Consider the following 21,876-nt stretch of genomic DNA (forward strand, 5'->3'; position numbering starts at 1 on the left):
AAATTTCACTGTCTGTGTTAGATCTTTATTAATTCCCTTCTATTAAGGTGCTTAACATTACATAAACATACATTTTGACAATTTAACACTTTCAGCTATCATGCTTTTGCATTGCTATTCATAAATAATAGCAAACAATTAAAAAGGTCTCTATAAAAATATACAATTTTTGGTATGTCTGCTTGTACCAAAACCAAGAATAAAATATAGTTTATTGATAGGTGCAAGTGTTATACATACTGTTGGTGAAAAATAGACAACAATACCCTATGCGCAGGCATTATAACATTTCCCCACATGGAGCAGAACCAAATCTAAAGTGGGAAAAAAAAGTGAAAATTTTCAGTGAAAAAGTTTTTGTTTGTTTGTTTGTTTTTAAAATAAATATTTGACATGCAGGTCTTGATGAGATGAAATTCTTATATGTATCAAGCCTTTTTAATTAAAAGCTACAAATTATTGAACAAAACTGAACTTGGAAAAACTTCCAAGAAACAAACGTGCTATAATACAGCACTCAGGTGTTTGTATTTATAAATATATATACATATACATACAAATAAAAGGACTGTAAGAGATAACATTTCATTCCTTTGCACAAAGGAGCAGAGTAGTCTTTGTACACTCCAAGCATTACCATTTAGTCACCACATTCAACTGCTGTAGCTCCTGCAAGCCCAGATTACATTTTTGTATTCTTAATTACTACTAAAGGGGCTTAATTACTACTAGGGGCTTCTGTTTTCCCCTGCAAGAATCAAAACCAAACCTACCTACTCCTGTACCTCTAGGCCAAGGAAAGAGGAGACTTTGTTTCTTAAGAACCCCCTGCTTTCTTAATATAACTGATACCTATGGGATTTTAAGTATTTCACAAACATTTTGCAAGATCTACTATATCACTTTAATATTTGTTCAAGTTAATGTCCCTCATTTTAGAAATGATCAAAACACAATTGAGTCTTTTAGAAAATAGAATCAGGCAAAAGGTCCCATGTAATAAAGTAAATCTCCTTTAGTTGTCCCAGACAGATTTCTTCAAACACTGGAGTCTTAACTTTCATCTGGCACTGTATTCTTGTGTGTGTGTGTGGTTTTTCTCTCATTCTTTGTTAACACTTCTTCAGCTTCAGATACCAGTACTGAGTACAGACAGCTTAATTTCAAGTGTCTGAAATAACTGCAGTCTGCAGCTGTTTGCTCTTTCTGTCTCTGGAGGGAGACATTGAAGCAACTGTGAAAGCTGGATGTGATCTGAATCAGCTCCACAGTGGCCCCAGTTTACAGCCTCACATGCTAGGCAGCCTCAAATCAGTGCAAGGTTCATGTCCTGGACCCCAGGAGTCGCCTCCTGTGTGATTCATCCATCCTAGCTAGAGACAGAAAAGGGAAAGGCAGGAATTGCTTTAGGAACTTCAGTTTAAGCCATCCAGATATTGTCAGAGTAAACCAATAGCCTAACAAAGGATAACGTATAGTTACCTTTTCTTTCTTGGTCATGCAGTCTAACCTTTTGTGTTCAACAACCCTCAAATATGACACCCAGACAGTATATAACAATACATTTTATGCTTCTTTACGGCTGACTGGCAGTGAACTGAGCTGTAATGGGAAAGCAAAGTGTTTACACAATAAGCCCACAAATCATTTTGTAATCATCAACATGCATTTCTGCTGCCACTTGGAAACCTAATTCACTGGAACCAGTTACTCACTATATTATACAAAGGAAAAAAAACAGTCATTGGTCCTTCACGTTCTGATAACAGGGATGTGATAATAGCGGTCATCCTCAGTCAGGAGAGAAATCTCATTCCATTCCCTTCGGTACTCATCTGGATAGTTTACTTGAAATTCTTCAGTATTAAACCTATGCAGTCTGTAAACTCTAATCTTCACTTCAAGTAAGTATCCAAGAAGAAATATTTCAACCTAAAAATAAAACAGCCCTGTAAGACATGTTTTTCTAGACTTGGATTATTCTTCGTTTTAGTTTTCTAAGTTAAGGCAAGTCACCTAGCTTATTTCAAAACAGTAGACAAAGAATTACAAGGGCCCTTTTGTAACTGAAGGAAATTAAAATATTGAGAATATTCTCAGTGTCCCAACCATCTTTCCACTGCCCTTTTGCATGTTATGGTACTCTGGCTAACACACGCAGCTTTGGAAAGATCTGTCTTCCACCTTACACAAAATATAATCTGCTCCCAGACTCAGCTCACACACCTTACTGGGGAGCAAGAAGGGACTAACATTTATTAAAAGATTGATACATCTTCGAAAATGGGAAGCCTGCCACCTTGTGATCACTTGCTACATGAGGGAAATATAATGGTGAAAGGAAACATTTCTTTGTACTTCATGCACATTAAGCTTGAGAACTGGCTCTTCATCCACACCACTTGCAAAAGCTGCCTTAATGTGGAAAAATGCTTTGGAAAAAGCTCACATCCTTGGCCATAGCCAGACAGAGCATAACTTATCTAGTTATATCAAACTGAAGGGGAATGCAACATCTAACGATTGACTCGATGACTGAAACTGATTATGAAAAATAATTTCAGCCATTGGAAAACTCTAAACTATGTCTCGTTGACAGCTCACAGCATTTATTTCTGGCCCAGTAAAAAAGCTGTCCACCCTGTTTTACTTTATTGCATTTTTTATCTCCTTGGAAGATAAATGCCTGTCCGCAGTGCACTTCTCTATGTCCCAAAGAAAAAAATAGACCAATTATCACAGATGATATGCAATATATTCCATCTCTGATGTCATTAGGTGAATAATTGTGATTTGTTTTTCATTTGTATCATTACCTGGTCTAGGCAACCAGAGTCACCTATGGAGTTCAGATGATTCATCATGAAACTCAAAGGGTCAGACGAAGTATCCCGAGCAAGGAGGAGGCTAAAAAGATGGGGTATAGGTTCTTCCCTGTTCTTTATCTGCTCATAGGCTTCAACAACTTCATAAAGCATGATGAATTTTATGGCCTCATATAGTTTGTGCTCCTTGCTCTCATCAGAAAAGAGTGCATTACACAGGTTTCCTCTTTCTTTGTGATCTTTAGTACCACTTATTTCGATCCACTAGAAAGCACACAGAAGAATAATAATTACAGGTTCTGCAGTGAGATTTCAAACCTTATTCATTTCATTTTCCATTTACCCAGCTGAACCTATTTGCTACATAGAGCTCCAGGCATCTGTACGCTAATGATAGGCTACGAGAAAGCAAATGCAGTTCCCCTCTACAAAAGCCACCCACTGTCACACCAGAAAATCCAGCTATGACTGTAAGTAAAGAGTATGTAAGGAATGTAACTACCAAAAGTACCTGAGAAAGTTGTAGAAAATTTGTGTGGGTGCATCAAACACACGCTAAGCCATAAGAAAAGGTTAGATTAAGTGATGAGTCCCATCCTGTTTTTAACTTAGAGCTTCCAAAATTTAGTTATTTTCCTATAGTATCCTTTATGTTAAAGTCATGCTAGCTTAAATTCTTTAGACACCAAACCTAATTCAGAAGCAGGTCAGTTAAAAGGAACGTATATAAACTGGACATGCCAGCATGCCATTACGAACTATACACATTTGTATGTCTTCAGTGTTCAGCTTCACGAGGTCACGTAGGACTACAACGGGGAGGAATTTCTCATTCTGCTCACTGTTGATAATGAGAGCTCCCGAACCCCATGTTGCTCTAGAGGGGTCAAATGTCAGTGCCACACCTAGAAAAGGGGTTGGCCAGGAGACTAATTACATTGGACAGGATACCAAACCACAAAGCTTAAAGCAGACAGTTCTGAACACAGTGGATAAAAGCTGTCATTTGGAACCAAAAGGTTTTTTAGGATCACAACAAAAGATGATGCTCAATGACTGGGAATCAAATTAGTTTCAGTTAATTCTGAGTTCGTATTGTTCATATGTTGAAACTGCCATAAACTGAACGGTAGCAACAACAACAAAAAATAAACTAATTTACCTGCAATACTAAATTGAGAAACAGATCTCTCAATCTCCTCCTCATGCATTCCCGAAGACCTTTCTCACAGATGGGAAATGAAACCAAGTGGATGACCCATGACTGCCTCTTTGCTAGAGGACCTCTACTAAGTGAAAAGCCTGTTCAGAGTGTATATTGCCTATTGACTTACACAGCCCAGGCACAACAGCAGCTGCAGGCAGGGGCCTGCAAGATGAGGATGAAGCTGGGCAGCAGAGAGGTGGCTGCCCTGGGCTTAGCCAACATCCCGGCACTCTGCTGCATCTTGGTCAATTGAGGCAAGTCTGGAGTAAGGAGGCTCTAACTCCTGAGTTCAGGGTGCAAAGCAGGCCTCTTGAAAAAGCATGCTGGCGTATGACTAATATTCCTCAAAAGTCTTCGAATACTTCTGGCAGAGCCCACTTTCCCTGCATCTTCAAACCACAGCTACAGCAGAAGTGCATCTATAAGCTCTGGACACCAAGAAACATTTACTAAATCTGGCTATTCATGCTACATGAAAACACACCAGGTTTCTTGGGGTACCTGCTAAATAATCAAGCAAGCAGGCAGTTAAATGCAACAGAACCCTAACTCCCAGTGCTGGCTCTTTTCACACCTCTAAATACACCATAAAAACCTGTTTGTGAAAATAAGCAAAAATCGATCTCACTGGCCAAACAGCCTCTTTTTTAACAATAAAACTGGGAGTTAGACCTCAGCAGACACCGCAGGCAAGAGACTGGTTCTCAATTTTAATTCCCTCTTTTTATTTCCTAATACTTTGCTTCTATAGCTAAATAAGTCTAGTTATTATTTTGTTGTTGTTGTTTTAAAGCAGTTGGTTAGAACTTTTAACAGAACTTGACAAATAAAACATTTAACTGAGAGGGGAACAGAGGAACATCAAGACTGAGAGGAAAATGCACCATTTGTTTGTTCCATCCAATCCAATCCAGGGAGGGAATCTAGCAGGATATCCTATAGCATGTAGTTATTTTTATTGAAATTATGAGGTATTGCAGGAGCCACTTGATGGCAAGTAATGAAGATCTTTAATTCAGTTTCAACCCACTTCTCAATGCTTTTATGCCCCCCGACCACCTCCTAAATACTCACGTTTGTCTTTAATGTTTCCATACATTTGCGTAATTTTCCAAAAGCATTGGGACCTGTGTATCTTTCTGGACCAAAACTGTACTGCTGAATCCAGTTGCAACCTTGAGAATACAAAAGCTTTTCAGGGAGCTGGAAGAAAAAAGAAAAAAAAAAAAAAAAAGAACAAGAAAATTAATTAAGTAGAGATCATAACCATAACAAGAAGTAGAACATGAAGTTACATAAACTTGCCTGCAGAGATTGCAACACATTTTAGTTTATGACGTGGTTCTATCCACTGGTTGTACAGCTCAAACAAAAAATAGAAATAGGCTTCAGAACAAATCAAATGTTAAGGAAGCTCCATTTGACTGCCAAGTCCTTAAGAAACTTTTAAAACAATGCCAGCCAAAAAAGAAGAAAATGTGTTCTCAGCAAAATATATAGCCCACACTCTAGGAAAGCTGGATACATCCAAACTCAGTAGGATTTCTAGGATTCCAGGCACTTTCCAGTTGGCAGATGTGCCCCCACAGGCAGCAGCTATAGATAACCACCTCCCCCCTGCAGTCTTCTGACAGAGCTCCTGGAACCCAGTGCAGAACTCACACTGCTCCAGCAACACGCTGAGCTTGACGCTTTCTTCAGCTGTGCTCCCAAACGAGCCACTGGATTGTACATGGATGTGAGTGAGGGAGAGCCACGTCCTTTTGTGTTAAGGGAGTGACATCTAGCAGAGCAGCAGAAATGTTTACCTTGCCACTTTTTCTTTTCTCTTTTTTAAGCCTCATGTTCATGTCATTATATTCAGATTCACTTTTTTCAGTGAAGCATAGTTCAAAGACTTTGAAAAAGTTCTCTTTAAATTCCAGTAATAATTTTCCTCTACTACCACAGCATACATATCCCTTTTATCACTGAACAAAGCTTCTCTCTGCAGTGCAAGGGCCCCTAGATCACATTCATTTAGGAACTGAATTTTACCTTTAAGATATCTCTCTCCCTCATCCATGATGGAAAAGGAATGCCTTGGCTGAGTATTTGAAAAAGTACTGCTCTTAGCACGCAATAGTTGTCCTTCTTGACCTGTCTCAGATACTTGATATGATAGTTCCAAAACAATTCATTATATGCCTAAAAAAGACCAACAAGAAATTTAGCAATAAACATTTTAAAACTTGGATCAAACCCATGTTAAACTGGAGTCCAATTCCAAACTATTCATAAGAGGGAACTAGGGGAAAGAGAGAGTATATTTATAAGTTTTATATACACAAAAATGGCTTAACATCATAGTTTTTGTAAACACCTTTAAACTGGCACTGCCCCTTAAAAGGGATTCTGCCCTGTCTCTAGAACTGGCTATGTGCTCCAGGCTTTGCACTGTTGCTAGCATAATCATTTACACAGTCAAACAAATCAGAAAAGATCAGTGAAAATTTCTTTGCCCTAACAACTTTAACCCCAATCACTTCACAAGTTATGCTGACACATGGGATGGAGCAGCAAGAGGGCTGGAACATGCATCTGGAGATCACTCCTTTTAGCAGAACCATCATCTTATACCGACCTGAATCCATCACATGGTGATGACCTAAGGCTAAGGAAGAGTAGTAGCAACCACAGCCAATACCACCTCTTGGCTGTGCAGTCTCCCCACTCTTCCTTTGCACCACCTGAGATAATTGTAGCCCTGCTGAATTCTTCCTGTGGGGTTAGCTTCCTGCTACTTTGGCAAGTTCAGGTGGTTCAGAGAAGGATCGGATGAATGCCAGGGCCAGCACAAGAGGTGTACTCAGAGCACATGCTAGGAGCAGGTGTCAGCAGGGAGTCAGGCCTCTCCTTCACAATGACCTGCTGTGCCAGCTACCCCTTCTGGTGAACCACATCCAAGAGAACATGCAACAGTCAGCACAAGAGAGGCGGAGGGACTGCTCAGCTAGAATGAGGCAAGGAAAAAGGAGAGGCAAGACAAGCAAAGGACTGCCCCTTTTGGTGACAGCAAGCAGGTGGGGCTTGTTCAGGTTCTCAGGAGACCTCACCCTAAAACATCCTTCTTACAGTGGTAACTTCAGCCCAATGTCACCTTCCATCCACTTGGCTCCCCTGAGTCTCCTTTTCAGCTCTGATCATCTAACAGACTCATAGATCTTCTGAAAGACTCATTACCCAGCATATGCTTGCTAATTTATTAGAAATTGTGTTATCTTTAGTTACTTGTTCCTCCAAATCACTTTCAGCCTTGCTGCGTGTTGTTCTGGGCACTTCAGGGATTTTTGTTCTCCTGCATTTAATCTGGAAAGTTGGATCTTTTCTCCAGTCACCGTCTGGACTTTCAAAACTGCTTTTTGAAAGATTTCTTCTTTTTTCCTGATACTTCCCTTACGCTGCTGTTCAGCTCCACTTTCTTTTACCCTTAAGTCCTTCTTGACACATTTACTCTGTGATTCCAATAACATGACCTCAAACAATATACATGTCAAATACACCAACTATAAGTACTTGAAGTCTCTCAACAGTCTTTTAGGTTCTTTTTAACAAGCTGGATTTCACACTAAGCCTTCTTTGACAGATACCGCTACTCTACCACCAGTATAGCTACTTGAGCTAGAAGTTGTATGAGAAAAGTATAGATCCGGCCCACAGTCTCCAAGCCTCCCTTCGTGACTGACACTTAATGTAGTTGAAACAGCGAGCCACAAAATAGATATCTGCTCTTCTTTGCTCCTGGAGACCCATCCCCATCACAAGTTAGGATCCTTTAGTACTGCTGCAACTGCAAGCACCTGTCAGGGCCCTTCAGAGCGCACCACGGCTCCTGGCATGCCGTCTGCCACACTGCCTCCATCAAAGGCACCAAGATACAACTGCCAACAGCCCTTTGCATGTGCAACACCTTACGTCTTCCGTGAGAAATGCAGCTGCTATTTCTGCCTGTGAGGGTGTAAGCACACGAACAACACACACAGCTGGAAAACACACAAGTGGACAGAAAGCAACGATCTGGCATTAGTGAGCCATGAAGTAGGCCCCTGGCTCTGGAGTTCAGCTATCCAGGACATAAAGTCTGGCTTGGTACAGCACAGCTCTGTCACCCTGACTCGTAATTAAGAAGCAAACCTACTAAGCTGTGAGAAACTGTCAGCTACAACAACAAGGTATGAGAAATAAAAACCCTGTGAGAAGTATGGTTATCAAGAGGATCTCAGCTGGCGTCTGAGATACAAGAGGCACTGCCTAAAGCCAAGTTATTTGGGCTGCAGTGCCTGGGATCATATTTTTGTGCTGTTGTAATGGGAGCTCACCCTGACCGCTTACAGCCGCTGCTTGGGTGGCTGGTACAATGGGGAAGAATTCAGAGAAGATGTAAAACTAAAATCCTATCTAGATTGTGATCTGTTCTACTGCTGTCTTTATTTGGACTCATGTTAACATTATCCATTTTTCTTTCCTTTTAAACAACTGGTGCAGCAAACGCCGTTAGCTGTAGCAGCTGCTGGTACTGGAACTGCTTTTCTCAGGTACCTCTCCCCCATCCGCACGCAGAGATTAAATTTTAACTCTTACCTCCCTCATATGTTTGGCCTGCTTTGTTTCTCCCTTCCATTCTCTTGCGCTATAGCCAAGTAGATCAACTTCTGCCAACACACTGTGATTCTCTAAATCAAGATTAATTCATAGATTAGTTACCTTCTCTTGTTCTGCATTTAAAGGGCAGGGGGATTAATGGAGAGAGAATGACAACAAAAAGATTACTTATGAGTTTGCTTTGAAGGTAGTTGCTCCACCTGAAATCCAAATGATAAAACAGGCATCAGAAAGCAGTTGTCCAAGGAAAACACTTACTGAAATAAGCAACAGCATTGAACATCGGAAGTCTGCGTAATAAAAACCTACCGTTTCAATAGCTGTGCTAAAAAGCCATATAGCCTTCTGCAATACCAAAAAACAGCAACGAGGAAAGACATGCTTAGCATTAGCTGTATTTTCACTTTTTGCCACATGAGACACAAAGACTGTTTGGTAGCTCTTGTCCAGGACTGCACCTCATGCCTTCCTACAACAATGATAAAAAGAGAAAAAATAAAATCTTTTCACTGCTCAGCAATACTAGTTTCTATTTTTTTTTTACTTTAAAAAAGAAAATCATCCAAGTACCGTATCATTCCAAATGAACAACGAAAGATGAAATGCAAGAGGCACAGTACATTTAGTAACTCATTTGGTTTTTCAAGTTCATGGGTTTTGGGGTGCACACCATCCATGCTTCCAAGTTTTCCTCCACACAACAAAGGCTAGATATATAGCCAAAATAGAGTGGAAGGCTTCACAAGGAGACCAATACCAAAGCAACTGTTCAATGACAACAAAAAAATTGCTTCAGGACGTGCTGGATCAGAGACTCGTGCTGTCATCACTTTGCCATTAAGTCAAGATTTTAACGACCAGGGGATCCTGGGAGTTGTAGTCTGCAAATGTGCCATATCAGGCAATGCATTAGCTGACTAAGCATCATATGAATGCTACAGGAATTAAAGGAATGTCCCTGGCTCAAGATGGGCAAGTTTAGGGTCAATATAAAACTCAGGAGAAAGCTCCTCCCCAGGGATTTCATAGAGAGCTCGGGAGATGATCACAAAGAGGCGGCAATCACACTGTTCTTCATAGATATAAGCCAGGATGGGTTTCTGCTGATCTCCTGGTATTACTGGAAGGGTTAGGGAGCGGTTTGGTAGTCTTCTGTTAATCAAAAACCCTAGAATTGAGAGAGAGTATGGGGGCTGAGGAGCTGACAAATGCAGTGTCTACTCCCTAAGTGAGAAATGTATTCTCTGGCTGAAATTTGAGTGTAGGAAATTCCCAGAGTTTATGACCAACAGCTGCTCTATTAGTAACTTCTTCACTGCTTTTGTACAAAAAATTAACTTTTTTTTTTTTTTTTTTTTTTTTTTAAAGGCATCTCCAGAGAAGGCTGAAAAGATTATTCTCTGGAGAGCCCGTGAAGGGAATAACTCATTCAGCATAGTTTTATGTCATTTGAACTTCTGCCCCTCCTGGCTGTAACAGGAAATTTAAGAGGGGCTTAAGTTTTCCAAGGAGCTTAAGCCCATGCACTGCCCACAGATATCCAGTCACAGAGTTACATATGAATTCAAACCTTGGCACGGAGATCAACAGCCACACGTACATTTTTATGAGCCCTGTAGCGTGTATACGGAGCACTGCTGATATTTGGCCTTTCCCAATATTCTGTGGTTTTAAGAAACTTTATTACAGGATGTCATCCACAAGTTGTCTGGATGCAAGACCCATAGCTAGCGTCTACCATGAACAAGAGGCGGGTTAAGAGCTGTCAATGTAAAGGTGTTAATAAACTTTAAAGAGGTAAGAGGAGAAGTTTTTTGGCCACAAGTACAAATTTACACAAAACCCATACTGCTGTGAACACCGTTCATACAAGACAGACCTCTTATCTTCTACGCATAAGCTGCACTAACAAGTGCTTAGCTGGCATAGCCTGTACATGCTGAGTAGGAAAAGTGCAGACACACATGCACACAACCAAAAAGACCAAAAAACCCAAGCTGTAGGAAGTGTTTATTACTGGTCCCAAGTAACAGGCAGCAAAACATCAGCTGTATGGTTCAGAAATGTCACAGCTCAGGGAAACGCTGGGATACTCCCACTTAGAGCACAAACTGCTGATGGAAACCAAGAGATGCCTTCTTAATAAGCACCCAAATTGCTACCAAGAGGACAAAAACTGAGAAGTAGTAGAAGACAACGCTCCTAGCAGAATCTAGTCACAGAAATATATTCTCTCTTCTTTAGGATAAAAGTATCAGCATTGAAAAACCTCATTCAACCATAAATACGTGAACCTCCTGCTGACTGGAATGGAACTTAAAAGGCTTACAGATGTTATTCGGTCCATCCCGTCAATGAGCATTTTGGCTGTCGCACTGCTGTACGAAAACCAAAAGATGATTTGAACAGCATTTGAACAGGAACTTCAAGACACAGAACCTAAAGGAAGATGCAGCAGCCTTTCATTTCTTGCTCTAAAATGACTGTATGTTCCCTTTTTTGATTTTGAACAAGCTGGTACTGTAAAAAGTGGAACTGGTTTGTCTGTTCAGCTGACCTGCTTTGCTTTATTGGGTACCAGAGATGTATGTGAACAGCCCACCAGCATGCAGAAATTCTTCTTTACCCCCTTTTACAGGCAAAAAGATGAGAGAATCGCATCAGCATGAGCTCTTATGTTAAAACAAGCAACCTAAGCTTTTAGTTGGCATCAATCCTGCAAAAAGAACCAACCTTTTGTTGGGAGTCCAACAAAACCCCTTTCAAGGCACAGGGTTAGCAAGTGCACGAGCAACTGTTCTCCAAGGAGTGCTGGGAAGCACTGGCTTACCCATTGCAATAAAAAACCATGAATCCATGTCAGAAAACATGCAATACCTGAATATTGTTAACCCTTTTTAAAATTTAATTCACAAGTGATATTGAGCATTTTCACTACGCTTTTATTACAGCAAACCCTGGTCCTCATAAACTTTCCCTCCTGTCATGGAAAAGTTGCTGTTCAAACAGCACTTGGTGATTCAGTTACCACTCTCAGTGAATATGTCACACTTTGAAATTTAATTACTTTTTTTTTTATTCAAGTGACATCTAGAAGTGTCAGCTGGATCACAACGTGCTGCAGATAAAAATACATCACGAACAAGACACGAATTAAAGAAGAGAGCAATTTAAAACAGATCTTTCCTCCCCCTACCTGCCCCCTCCAAAACTCTTCAGAAAACGAAGAGCAATTAAATTAATAACATGCTGGGGGGGGGGGGGGGGGGGGGGGGCAGTAAAATAAACCCACGGATTTCTCAACTCAGTCCATTCCCTAGGATGTGGACGCAATTCCTTCTCTTTCTCCGCAGACAGCTACAGCCCGGCTGCTCTGCAACACAACATCTCTCTGGGGGCTGACTGTGAGCATCACCGCGGGGACTGCGAGGCTTGACTCTTCTCCCACGCGGGACAGCAGAGCCCCAGGATGTCTCACAGAGCTCCAAGAAGAGACTTCAGTGAACAGAGGCCGAACAGCGCTGAAGTAGGAGCTGATAGCAGTGTTTGTCTTACAAAGTACGTAATACGCCGTGTTTTCTTTTCATGCCACATCATCAGCTTCCTGCTAGTGCCAAACCTTCAGGTTTTACCCTGCCGAAGTCATCAGGTGAGACATGCAGAAGAAAAAATGCCAGAAAAATGATGAGTAAGAGACATCTGCAACATCTGCTTCTTGCGCAAGTAACTCTTGTAGCTCAAGAAAAGTCACTAAAAAGAAAAAAGCCTCTGCACAATTTTTTGAAGGCTGCCACCTTCAAAACATGACTGACGAAATGCAAGATGTAGGGGATCAGCTGGGGAAGCAGCATGCAGCACTGCACACAGCCCTGGAGCATGTTGCAGGATGCCAGTGTGTCTGATGGCACCTTTCACCTTCTTACTCCCATACCAAGGCCATCAGGAAGACAGAGCATCTTCCAAAATTAAATGCTGGCTGTGTGACTTCTTTTAAGGACATTCCTCTGCACAGTCTTGCATTCATTTTGTTATTGAAAACAGGACATAATACTTGTTATTTAGTTCCCAAAAAGCAGGTATACCCTCCTCCAAAGGGGAGCAAAATCCAGGATCCCCCGATCCTACCCTTCTGCATACCCTCCTTATCACTCCTCTCCTGGTTCCAGAGCTAGAAAGAGCCTGGGAATCCTCGATCCTACACGGTAAAAAGCGCAGAACCCATGGATGTTGTATACCAGACCCTTCTCCAGCTTTCTCGAACCTCCAGCTGAGGAACTTCTTAAATACCTCAAGTAACAGAAGCAAGGCTTGGCACCAGGAGGTCCAAGTCTGTCTGTACGAGGTGTGTGCTGCAGAGCTGTCTTTGTTGCACGTTCTGTTTTTCCGAACTACGTAGCATGAGTACCAGGGTACGGCATAAAATCGGCTCACTCCCTCTTTTATGCGAAAAAGATCACACTTATCCTTATAAAACAGGCATCCTCTGAGTGGCACACAGATCCACACACACACACCTCAACTGTTTGAGCCAAAAGAGACAGAGACAGAAAGCTATTAATTATACAGACTGAAGAGCTACAATGGATTCCAACCGGTAACTGCTTAAAAGAAAGAAGTGTGCCGTTTCAGGCAGTGCCAAGTGACTACTTTGATTTCCCAGCGTTTATTATCAGCACCATACCAAAAATAAATAAATAAGTAAAAGAGAAACTACCAAACCCAGAAGAGATCAAACACATGGTATACAGGAAGCACTGGGTGATTCAATAACCATCTCATTAAGAAATCCTTCCTTTACCAAGCAAGGCAAGGTCAACCCATTGAGCAAACTTTCTTCACCTGTTCTGATGCAACAACTGGAGATTAGGATCTCTGCTTGGGATAAGAAGGGAAGGAACCGTTTACGGACAAAGACAGTAATTGTCAGTGACTTACCAAAAGTTAAACCATGTCTACTGACCACATCTCAACTTCTACCCAGCAAAATTAAACAAAATCCCAGCCCCAAGCTGTTACCAGAATCATGCAATTACCTAGAAAACGGAATTGTTTCTGCAGCACCGAGGCCCATCACCAGCAAGAAAGCTTTTATTTACACAGCTGGTCCGTGTAGGAGTCTCAAGTGTTCTCTCAGCCCTCGTTCCCGTTCTGCAAAGATGTTTCAGGAAAAATACATGAAAAAGGCAGGCAGCCTCGTTTGGATTCCCTGGTCTTTAACAGGACCCGGACTGCTGCTCTTAATGTTTCCACCCAGCTCTGACAGCCGCTTACTCCCACTCTGTAGCAACGAGCACGATGAGTTCTCACCGGCTGCGTGATTATCTTAAAGCATACCCTATTATGGTTACCTTTACAGAACCAATTCCATCTATACAGTCAGGGTATTAATGCGTGCCTTAGCCCACATATACCATTTCTTCTCTACAAACTCCTGCAAGAACAGAAGGAAAGGTCAGTTCTCGACCTCCTGTATAATTCAGTTTCCTTTTCTTAAGGCACAGGGTGCCATCCAGGACCTTCAGATGAATCAAGCTCAACACCACTTCCATTTATGTAAGGAAAAAAAAAACATGACAGAAGTCTTCAGAGATTTTACAGTCCAGAGCAATATGTGAAAAGGCTGTTACACCATAAAAAACCCAAAGTATTTCTTAAAAGCTCTTTTTCCTAACCATGACTTAAAAATAAATAAAATAATATTCCTTTTAAAGATGGAGCCTCTGAATTTTCTGCTGTGCTGATTCCTCCTTCTTTTTTTTCCCTCTGCCTCATGTGGAAAAACATCTGTCCTCGTTCAGAAATGCTATTTAATGCCTGTAAACTTCAAACAGAACTTACGTAAAAGCGCTAAATCCATTATTTCAAGGAAGCCCACTCCAAGGGTGCTTATTCTGTCTGCTGTGGAGCTGCACGTTGAGTCATCCCTAAAGCCACTCACATTTGTTTCTGTTTTGTCTATTTGCAGACACAACTCTTCAGAATGGGTTCTATAATACTTTTTTTTTTCTGTGCTCAACCCGAACTGACAGAGTGAAGTAAATAGTGTCCTCCTGAACATCTTCTTTGGCTTAAGTTTCGCTCTTAGGCCAGAGTCGTATGAACGCCTTGGGTTTTTCTGTTGATTTGTCTAGATAGCTGAAGCTTCGGTCTGGAAAAAAGCCGACGTCTTATGTTAGCAATAAGATTTTTCGACCTTGTTTGCTAGACAGCAGACGACCTACACCTACAGCCCACTCCTCAGGGATGCACAGTTGCTAGTGCAAAATGAACTCATCAAAAACGAACTCATCTGAGCCCGTTTACCAGGTGAGCACCATCAGGAACAGCTGCTTGGTCTTACAGGCGGTGCATGCATTTGACACCAGGGCTTTGTTAAGCTCCTGCTCCGAAAGCCAGCCCCTTTGATCAGGTTGCGTCCACGCAGCTCGTCAGTCCCACCTCCGTTTGCTGGCACGCAGCAGGTCTTTGCTGCCGTACCCCCATGACTCTGATTTCACATCTGCCTGCACAGCACAGCCCCCTCCAGAAGTCTACCAGACTCCGCACATCAAGTGCTACGCAGAGCTGTGCACTTTTCATCAGGTTTAAAAAGCAACATCTCCTGGTGGCGTGTCAGATCACAAACCCCGTGCTTTCCCAGGAGGTATGGGCAGAGGTTATTCCAGCATTATCGTTCGTCTGCCTGGGAGTCCTGCTCGTCTCTCTCCCTGTTTCCAGGATGGATTAAAAACAGAAGAGAAAAGCAACAGAAAGCAAAGTATCAGTCATCACTTTGAATACAAATGACTGGAATTGGTCTGGCAGCTAGGTGGGGAGGTCCACATAAAGCACAGATGATGCAGCCCTGTAAAAACACACTCGGGTGTCACCCTCACATATCAAGCTCTTTTCGAGGGGGTGGCACTTGGCAAAGGCACAACTTATTTTCACTTGGAAACTAAGAAATTGCTATACAGAATTTAGAGCCGTTTCCAACCTTGGAACGTGGCAGTGTAATGTTTAGAAGATCTCCAGTGATGTGCAAGTGCCTATTTTTAAAACCTCAGCCTTTGGCAAGCATGCCACAGCTAAAATTCGTGCACAGGAAGTGATATGAAATGAAACCAGAACTGAAGAGCACTAAGGAAGCCAGCAGGTCGCTCCAACGTAAACATGGCTGGCACACACATTGCTCTGAGCTGTGCTCAGAACAAAACTGGGAGAAACTGGTAGGACATCCCTGTCTGACAGACCTAGAGAAGGCATCAAAGTCTGCAGAACAACGGATTTTGGCAGAGCCTGCTGAAGCTGTACAAGCTAGGCTAGGAGCGATGAAAACCACGCTGGAGTTTCCCCTGCGGCAGCCGACCCAGCGCCTTGCCCTGCACTGATGCTACAGCGCTGGATGATGGTCAAAGCCCCACGCACAGGACAATGTCACGGCAATACCTTGGTGTTAAGGCACGTGTTTGCCGCTTTCCCAGCATCAACACAACCACCCTGCCCTGGAAACACAAATTCTAAACACTTAAGGTCTGGGCAACCTGAGCAACATGTTATTATGGACAAGGGACCTCAGACTGGGTCTTGCCAAAGACCACACACAGAGCTGGCGACAGAAGTAGGGGCTGAGTACACGTAGCCACACCATCTTGTATTTTTAGCCCTCCACCTTAACGTGACACAGTCCAAGTAAGACAGCACAGCCTGCAGCCTTCTCCTCTGAGAGGTGTTAGTTGAAAGCAATCTTCGGGCAGCACAAGTTGCCTTGTCAGCCACATGGTGCAAGTGGCACCTGACGTTGCTGGTGGCATGGGGACGGGAGCTCGGGACACACCTCCTCTCCTCGTCACGAGCATCCAGCACGAGCTATAGGGAAATCTCGAATGCTGGGCTCTGGATCCTGAGGCTGCCAGAACTGGATGGTATTGCTCCTCAGCAGGGAAAAATGAGGAAGAAACTACAATGACAGAAAAAGGCTACTAAGAAACTAGAAGTTGCTGACAATTTTTTTCCGGAAAATTCACAAAGTGATCTACTGCTGCTCTGAAGTAGTTGACAGCGTGTCTGCCTTCACTGGAGCTTCTCGAGACAAGGACAGTAGCACCCCGTCTCCACCTTTTCTCCCTTGGGGTGAAACTCCGCCTTACTGTACATTCAGACAACAGATAACCCAACCATGAGTTACACTGCTCGCTGAAAAACAACTTCCCATCATACCAAATCACACAACGCACAGACTAAACTCTGTCTAGCACCTCAGTACTGGCACGAGATCCCTAGCCACAGACGACCCCTCTTATGTTGCTGAGGCTGGTACACGCAAGTCCTGAGTTTTCCATCATGAAACTATTACGTTTTAGCTAACGAGCAGCTCTCTCTCTGCGATTCTGGAAGGCAGCATGCTGCGGTGTCTGCTCTGTGGTGTCTCAGCCACGCACCTGGTTCTGCCGTGCCAGGAATCCCAGCACCAGAGTGCGTGGGCGAAGTTCCCTGTCCCTCCGACGGGCCCACAACACGAACGCTGCATCTGCCTGGGAGTGCAGGAAGGATGCTGCTGTGTGTCTGCTGTGCTCTCAGAAATTCCCTCACAGCAGAAAACAGATCCTTAAGTGATGCAGGGTCAAACATCAGACAGCAACTCAGACAAACATTTGACTTTAAGGTGTGCTACAACTCTTTTAGAAGTCGGGATGGCTGAATAAAAACATGAATATAATAGGACTAACAGGGCCTGATGGTAATTTAAAAAACTGTTTCTCCAAGCTTAAACTAAAAGGAAACTAAAAAGCTCCTTAAGATGAACTTTACGTTATCCAAATCATGCTCACAAACTTAGTTACGTGGGTGTAACGACAGCAGCATAGCTGCACAACCTTTTGACGACAGAGCACTGGTTATTCCCTCGTGTTTTCAGAACAACTGAATTACAGCCATCCCCGTCCCCCCTAGCGTGATTTGGCCCTGTGACTCCCACGGCTCAGCTGTGTGGGGCCAGGAAGCACAGGAGGGAGGTGTTTCTGAAATCTCAAACTCATTTGCCTGGGTAATCACGCAAGGTCAATCATTTTCAGACATTAAGCTCCAGGAAAACTGCAGGCTTTACTGAAAAACCTGTTAATGTTTGTTATTATAGCCTCGGTAGATAGGATCTGAGGATTTAACCTGGAAGCGGTATCTAAGAAACGGGGTGGACAGAAAGTCCTGATACTGAGAGGGAAAGCCACACCACCTGGCCAGGCAACCTGGTCCAAAAAGTAAAACAAAATGATAAAACTTATGTCCCAACAGCAGAACAAAACAAAACAACAACAAAAAAACCCTCAGAGCTATGAAAATTATATATTATATATTTAGAAATCCAAACCTGGAAAGCACCTGTAATTTATATGCTGACCAGCATTTCACTGCTTTTACCCTTGAAAATCAATTCTAACACCCTTCACCATTCTTATGTGATGCTTAAGCAGCACCGCTACTGTATTGCATAAATATGCAAAACCGCAGCTTTTCCTCACGGTGTCCCCTTCGATTCCTAATTAAGTTATTTGCCCAGCAGTGACAGCACACAATTCTTACAGGAACAAACTTCAGTGACGAGCAAACAGTTTTGTGAGTGTTAAAACCAAAGCGAACCAATCTTTCCTGTGTTACACGCTTTTTACCTCTTTGTTTCATCACTTGCAGAAACTGGAGCGGGTCAAAGGACGGAAGTGGGAATAACCGTGCTGTCACACATTAGTTAGCAACAGGGCACTTGGCGCCAAGAAAGCTTAAAACTCACTTGGTAAATGCCCCCCAAATCCGCTTCTTTCTCCACTTCAGAAAATGGAAGTGTAATAGTTAAGTCCACAGGGCTCCTCCAGCTGATTCCTAGGGAAGGCGGCACAAAACGAGGGCTGAACCGGTACCCAGGGAGGCAGAAAGGTGTCCCGGCACGCGGGGCACGGCACCTGCAGCCCACGGCACCGCTCGACGGGGCTCTGGAGGCCACAGTGCCGAGAGCCACGGGTCCGAAGGGATGCGCCCATCTCCCCGCACCACACGCTCCTTCCCGATCCCCTCTTCCCCGAACCCTCACCTGTCTGATGGGAAGAGAAGCCAGCGGGCAATGTTTGGGTTCAGATCCGTCACAGCAAAGTCCAAAGAAATGAGAACAACAGGAGGCCGGCACAGCTAGAGCCAAAGGAACAAGAACAGCCGGAGCCCACGCGTGCACCCAACGCGAAGCGACACGTGCTGTCACGTCAAGCCACGCACCTTACAGTGACTCCGGCAGGGCACACGAAATAAACAGACACAAAGCAAGCAGACCAAAAGGCAGAGCTCCCTCCAGAAGACCTGCCTCTCGCCCCAAAACCACCTCTCCACAGCAGCAGCGCTCCCAATAATCCCATTTTTCACCAGAGAAACGGCCTCATGGGCCTCAAGCAGGAAACGAAACCGTAACAACCATAATAAATCATAATGAAATAAGGAGAAGGAACCGCGCAATCCCCCTCCAAGCCGCCACCCCCCCCCCCCCCCCCAGGCCTCACCGCTCCCCGCCAGCACCCGGAGCCCCGCTGGAGGCCGGCGGGCGGAGGCCATGGGGCGGAGGCCGGCACCGCCCCGGGCGGGCAGGGGGCGGGACGGGGGCGGGGGGACGTGGCCGTGTCCCCCCCTTCTTTGCCCCCCCAAGCCTTTAGGGGCAGTCTGTGGGATGGTTGTTTGGTGTTTTCTGTCAGCAACGGGACTCCCCCCCGCCCCCCAAGGGAGGCCAACCTCTGCCTGAGGTCGAGCCGTGATGTGTAGATGTGGCTTGGTGACCTACCTCAAAGTCATTCTGTGCTTTTTTTTTTTTTTTCCCCCTAACATTAAAAATTTGTTTCCTCACTAATTCATTCATTAGCAGGGTGGAGCGCGTTCGTCCCGAAAGAACTTCCCTGCCAGATCCCGTCCCCTGCAGCAGTGCCTCAGTCGTAACCCGCCCCAGCCCGACGCGGGGTATTTGCATAGAGCAGAGCTATTCCTTTTCTGGTTACACATTAAAAAACAGTCTTCTTTCATCTCCCCGGGGACTTTGCAGGAGAAACAGAAGGGAATTGTAATGGGCTGAGCCAGTGACGCAGACTTAAATCTTTCACAGAGTTATTAGCAGTTCGCTGTGGCACAGGGCTGGACAAACGCACAGGGCTGTTTTCAGGAGCAGCACAGGAGCTTAACGGGGCTGGGGACAAACCTGTCAAGTGCGGGCTCACAGAAAGCCACGAGAAGAATCACCCAAGCAGAAGAAAATCTAGGTTTTAAAGGAAAAAAAAAAAAAAAAAAAAAAAAAAAAACAGCTAAGAACAGACAGGGTAAATATTTGATTTCAAAGACACAAAGCTGTCCCTTGCACAGCACTCTGTGCTGCTCCACAGAAAAACCCTTCTCAGAAATAATTATAAATAACAATAAAATAAAAATTAGAATAAAGAATTCCTGAGTGCCACCTCGGCACCCACAAGCTTCTGTTTCCCCCCCTGTCTCCAGCTCCAGGCGCTGCTCCCCCCCGCGCTCAGCAGGCTGGTTTCAGCACCGCTTCATGGTTTCATGCTCAGGCCAGGCCCGAAGTTGTCCTCTTTCTGCCCATTCAGACTTGTGTTAGTATCTTGGGATTTAATAGATGGCTTCCATGCGCAGCTGGGCGTGAAAGTTAATGTTTATCTGCCTGCTGACTCATTGGGGAAGAGCGGTGAAACACACCTAGTACAAAAGCTGTGAACCAAGGCCCATGTCAGTGAGTCCTTCCCAGCTCCTGACCCTCTGCTTGCCTCTCAGGGCATCCATTCACCATGTTAGTAAGACCTGAAGAACAGCGTATGTCTCTCTGTGCTGCTGCAAGGGTTCAGAAAGCTTGTCCAAGTGTGAACTTCCCCCAAACACCCTGGAGAACCATGCAGGGAGCTAGGGAAGACCCTATTTGGAGTGCGTGCTCCAGGTTTTCCTGCAGAAGTTAACACCTCCCCTTGGCAGCTCCATGGGGAAAACAGGCAAGCTCCAGGAGCTCAAACTGAAAAGCTGAAAGCAGCCTGAGCATGATTCTCATCCTCCAGACTTTCTGCTTGTGGCACTTTGCACATATTCATGATGCTCAGGCAAGGCTGTGTGCCAATGGCAAACCTCTACTGCTTCAGGATATTTATGATATTTCCTGCTTTTAGGGGAGTGTTATAAACTTGCCCATAACATGAACCTCACCTTGATGCGTTTCTCCAGGTGATGGCATCTGCAAGCTGCAGCATGACTTGTACCCACGTGAGACTCCAGAGCAAGCACAGCAAAAGCTTATACTGGAAGCTGCACTAAGCAAGTATGAAGACATTTAACTGTCTCTGCTTAAACTGACAAATCAGCAGCAGAAGAAACTGCATATTCTTGCTCCCATCTACAGGTGAGTGACAGGATTAATAACCACAGCCCAAAGAACCCGAACAATTCAAAGGGAGGGCTGAAAATATTCACTGAGACAAAGGCAAGAGTATCCAGCTCAGTAAAAGTGAAAAACCTAGGTACAGAGCTGATGAGAGCTTCAGCCTTCAGTTTTTCAAGTCCATTATTAACAGTCAGGAACAATTTCCCTATATATTATAATTTACTACTACTCCTCAGGTAGTAGTATAGTCCAACACAAAGGTAAAAGTAGTGCCCATGCAGCTATGATCTCCATCACAAAGGCTTCCTATGGCTGATCACCGGCTTGGTGAGATGCCAAAATTTAGAGGCACAGCTCAATGAACTTACCAACTGTTCTCTTTGAGTGGTTAATTCTGCTTCGTTTTTCTTGCTCAGTGAACTGGCCTCTGTTTTTGCTTGTAATCCTGTCACGTCGCCTCTGCATCTTCGGAGTATCCTTCAACCAGCTGGGTTTCTCTCCCCAACTTCTTGTGCTGGGGACAAAATGAGACTTTACAGCCTGAGTTCGTCTTTACAGATCAACAAACGGTGAAAGGATCTGACTTCCTGTTTCATTTCCGTTCAAGTTTTCAAAGTCACCCAGGCTGTGTATGCTTCTCTATATCCAAGCCACAAGAAGAAAAAAAAAGTAAAAATCAAGCATAACTCAGCTATTTATAAAGGTCAAGTTGTTACCTCTCTGCACATCTTCCAAGTTGTTTGAGTGTTGGAGTGACTTTCAAACGGTGATGTACCACCCATGCATGGTCTGTATCGTAGTAGTAATCTTCAAAGAGTCTGTCTCGG

General features: G+C 43.8%; 1 protein-coding gene across 7 annotated transcripts; it reads right to left on the minus strand.

Moving 5' to 3' along the window:
* Positions 1-21,599, minus strand: OTULINL (OTU deubiquitinase with linear linkage specificity like). 7 transcript variants are annotated; one of them, XM_035318610.1, is made up of 8 exons: positions 21,418-21,599; positions 8,983-9,142; positions 8,842-8,873; positions 8,653-8,744; positions 6,070-6,219; positions 5,107-5,235; positions 2,817-3,089; positions 1-1,932 (listed from the first exon to the last, which is right to left on the minus strand). In XM_035318610.1, the coding sequence occupies exons 1-8, from the start codon at positions 21,512-21,514 to the stop codon at positions 1,753-1,755; spliced, it is 1,113 nt and encodes a 370-aa protein (XP_035174501.1). In that variant the 5' UTR covers positions 21,515-21,599; the 3' UTR covers positions 1-1,752. The 7 variants fall into 7 exon arrangements, with proteins under 7 accessions (XP_035174501.1, XP_035174504.1, XP_035174502.1 ...); XM_035318613.1 differs by lacking the exon at positions 21,418-21,599 and adding an exon at positions 20,875-20,917; XM_035318611.1 differs by lacking the exon at positions 21,418-21,599 and adding an exon at positions 19,191-19,248.
* Between the last annotated feature and the right edge of the window lie 277 nt (positions 21,600-21,876).

Source organism: Oxyura jamaicensis, chromosome 2 (genome assembly GCF_011077185.1).
Source record: "Oxyura jamaicensis isolate SHBP4307 breed ruddy duck chromosome 2, BPBGC_Ojam_1.0, whole genome shotgun sequence".
Classification (NCBI taxonomy): domain Eukaryota; kingdom Metazoa; phylum Chordata; class Aves; order Anseriformes; family Anatidae; genus Oxyura; species Oxyura jamaicensis.